This window comes from Galeopterus variegatus, unplaced genomic scaffold (assembly GCF_000696425.1).
Source record: "Galeopterus variegatus unplaced genomic scaffold, G_variegatus-3.0.2 Scaffold545, whole genome shotgun sequence".
Classification (NCBI taxonomy): domain Eukaryota; kingdom Metazoa; phylum Chordata; class Mammalia; order Dermoptera; family Cynocephalidae; genus Galeopterus; species Galeopterus variegatus.
In genome coordinates, this window is record NW_007726656.1 from 583,722 (window position 1) to 587,429 (window position 3,708).

Genomic DNA, 3,708 nt, shown 5'->3' on the forward strand with positions numbered 1-3,708 from the left:
TATTCTCTTTTTAAATGATGTCTCTTTAGAGTCAAACTCCAGCCTTCCTAACAAACAAAATAAGGGGCATATGGATTTTAATAATAATTTCAAAATAAAAAAAACCCACAAAGGATTCTTCTCCAAACTTTTTCACTTTGGTTTCCATCAAGCCCTTGACAACGTTTTCTTTTACAATTTCCATGTTGCAATCTATAGACTTGTCTTGGAGTTCCAGTACTGGTACTTTGGGAGTTGAAGAGCTGATGTAACTAAATACAAGGAAAATTCATCATTTACCCTCTTTTTAGATGGGTTATGCTGACATCTGCCTCAATATTATCTGGAAAGGAAGAGTTTGCAAAGGAAATTTACAGTACAAACAATACTGGGGAGGAATACAATGCTGGTTTGCAGCAGTCTTCCTACCTACAATATAAGCCATTCATCTCCCATTGCACATCATTTAATATATTCATTAAAGCATGCCTTCCATGCCTCTGGGCTGGCTCCCAGGCAACTAATGTGACCAGGAGGGGAAAGAAGTGACAGAGTAAATCATCCCTAAGGTCCCAAGCAAAATATAGGCTTTTAAAATAAATTCCAGCTGTCTATCACCTCCAAGTAGTTGGAGATACTGAGGCTTGAAGAGGGAACAACTTTGAAGGTAGTGCCCCATTTCATTGACTCTGAGATGCCATCAAGCATCTGGTGTGTTGTATGTTTGAAAGAAAAAAACCATTGCCTACTAAGTAATGACATACTAATTGTAAAATCCATCCTAATTTTTAAAATTAAAATGTGGGGAAAATCCATCTTGGAATCCATGAAATATGGCATTCCCTGTGTCAGCTTGCTCGCGCCTCCCAAGACAGGGAGACGGGCTTCTATATTCACCGGGATCTGTGAGGCTCCTGAACTGTCATACGGGACACCAACCCTCTCCCAACTCCCTTAACTGTGAAGACACTGAGATCTCTCGATACTGAGCGGTAGAATGTATCTGTACTCCAAGTTCCTGTCAGAGTCTATAATCCCCACTTCTCTCCCATTCAATACTCAGCAGAAACTCAGTGGAGAGAAATCATGTTTTCCGGACTTTCCGCAGCAACTGCAGCCCATCCGTTTTGCTCTACTCTGTTTACCCTCTGATTGAGCCAGATCAGCAGAGAGCAAAGCACTGGAAACACATTGGCTAATCCCTCCTGGGTAGGCTGCACAGACTCCCATTGGCGTCCCAGTCAGCCCACACCCAGGACACTGTTGGAAACAGCCCAAGCTGTACTGAATCTGCTGTCAAGGGCAAAGTGATGGGCCCTCATGAGGACCCAATGGAAGTATGTTTCAGGTCTCGTACCAGAAATTTTTTTAACTAAACTTTTAAAATTGAAGTATAACATACATACAGAAAAGGACACAATTCATAATTGCACAGCAGAATGACCCACAAATTATAACTACCACCCAAATGGAAAAAAAGAGCATTTATCAGCATCTCAAAAGCCTCACGACTTCTCCCCATCACTACACCCACATTCTTCCCCAAAGGCAACCTCTATCCTGATTTCTAACACCATCAATTAGTTTGATCTGGGTTTGTTCCTTTACATAAAGAGAATCATACAGTATGTATTCTTTTGGTCTGACTTCTTTTGCTTATCATTATGTCTGCAAAACTCATCCATGTTTTTAGGAGTAGCAGAAGGTTAATTTTCATTGCTGTATACCATTACATGTATACACTGCAATTTGTTCAATTAGGCTGTTTCCAGTTTGGGATTATTATGAACAATGTTGCCATTTTGGTGCAGATATTAATAAGCATTTCTGTGATGTATGTACCCAGGAGTCAATTGTGGGGTTATTGGGTATTGCTGGCTTATAGGGTACAGGTGTGTGGCTAAGCTTGTAGAGATGACTCCCAGATGACCAGAGGATGGACCCTCCCAAGGGAGACACTACCAGTAAGGCCACCACGGGAGGTACTCAGCCCACAGACCCTTTATTCCTGCTGCCCCAACCACACCTGCCTCTCAATACCCAGGAAGTGGAACACTTGGTATACTAATGCCCAAACCCTCACATCTCCGTGACCTTATTTGTCAGCACACAACAGAAAAAAGAGAAAGAGAAAAGAAACAATCAAAAATGACCTCTATGAGGGCCGGCCCGTGGCTCACTGGGGGAGCGTGGTGCTGACAACACCAAATCAAGGGTTAAGATCCCCTTACCCATCATCTATTAAAAAAAAAAAAAAATGACCTCTATGTTCTCACTCTCCAAATCTCTCACAAGTACCTCTGAAAGGTGAAACCAATTTGGCATCCAGGACTAGAAACTGCAGCCTCTGCAGATAAGAAGGCAGCCTGGAAAGGGGCAGAACACAGACCGAGCTATAGGAGCTATGGCACCCACCACTTTCCTTGGCAGAGAATACTTCTGTGAGCTTAGAGTCTAATACAAAAGGCAGGTGCCAAACAATTTAATGTGAGTACCTGCTCCCAATACTGATAAAACCACTCTAACCACCTCCCAGAACCACTGTTTTCTGAAACACGTGGTTGTGTTTTCCTCTTGATACTGAGGGTAAGTGCCTGACCTGTGCTTTACTCCTCTTGATTACATACGTTAGTGCAGGCATTCTGTATTAACTTTACATTTATTTTACCCTGTATATTGATGAATTTTTAAAAATTAAAAAAACACTTTACATTTATTTTATTATTTTGCACTCTTATTTTCCCTGCATTTCTATTTCCTGATTTGCTTTTTATCATAATGCATTATGTATTTCTGTAAGGTGCTCAAATCCTCCTCTTTGAAAAAGGACAGATATAAATCAATCACCCGTCTGTGGGGGGCCCAGTGTCTACCCATGAGGAGTTAACCCACTCACAAGTTCTGACTACTATCAGTTTTTGCTGGGTTCACAAATCTGAAAAAGTACAAATGTGAAGTAGAAGCATTTGTTTCATTTCTGCTTTCACACTGGTAACCAAAAGAGACTAGTGAGAAGATTAAAAGATGAAGCAACAACATGTTCTTTGGAATAAAAAATGAGTAGTATACTCTCTGTAGTATTCAATGACAATTGGCTTTATTAGTGTGGAACAATTAATGCCAGCCATAAAAAGTGTATAGTTATATGTGTCATTATTACAAGTTAAAATTTATTCTCTTTCCCCTATATTGCCATTTAACTGAAAAACAAAAACAAAAACTTGCCACTTTACAACTAATTTGAAATGGGTTGTTCAGGAACAACAAAATAAAAAGAAAGACTGGAATGTAGACTGAAATGTATCACATTTTGGCCAAACAAAAAGGGTCTGATCCACTCTGGCTCATAAAGCAAGATAATAGTGTTTGTGATGTTTGAAAATTCACTGAAACTTTTTCTGTGAATGTACTCCTTTGTGATGCATTTTCTTGAGTTCTACCCAGGACTGCCACAGTAACAGTCCTGGGATCAGAACCCACACACCATTAAAAAATACTAAGTAGACCCACAGGTAGAGCCAACTGTTGGTGTTGAGGTTGTGGCTTCCGACAAGCCACTCTGGGAAGTAGGTCATCCAGCCGCCGTACAACTCACACACGCACAGGGTGATCTGTATGAAATGCCTGTTAGAGAGAAAGAAGCAAGGGGTGAAATGTCACGATTCAGGACACCAGCTTGCCACAACCTGGTGCCCTGAATCATGACATCTTTTCTTTACAGGCAGCATC

General features: G+C 40.9%; 1 protein-coding gene across 1 annotated transcript in view; it reads right to left on the reverse strand.

The window, feature by feature from the left end:
* Positions 1-3,054: 3,054 nt before the first annotated feature.
* Positions 3,055-3,708, reverse strand: part of EBPL (emopamil binding protein-like) — a gene marked incomplete at its 5' end in the record, with an annotated part of 27,894 nt that continues 27,240 nt past the window's right edge. Inside the window, one exon of the mRNA XM_008569936.1 lies at positions 3,055-3,603. Within this exon, the coding sequence (XP_008568158.1) occupies positions 3,363-3,603 (241 nt within the window). The remainder of the gene's footprint in view (positions 3,604-3,708) is intronic.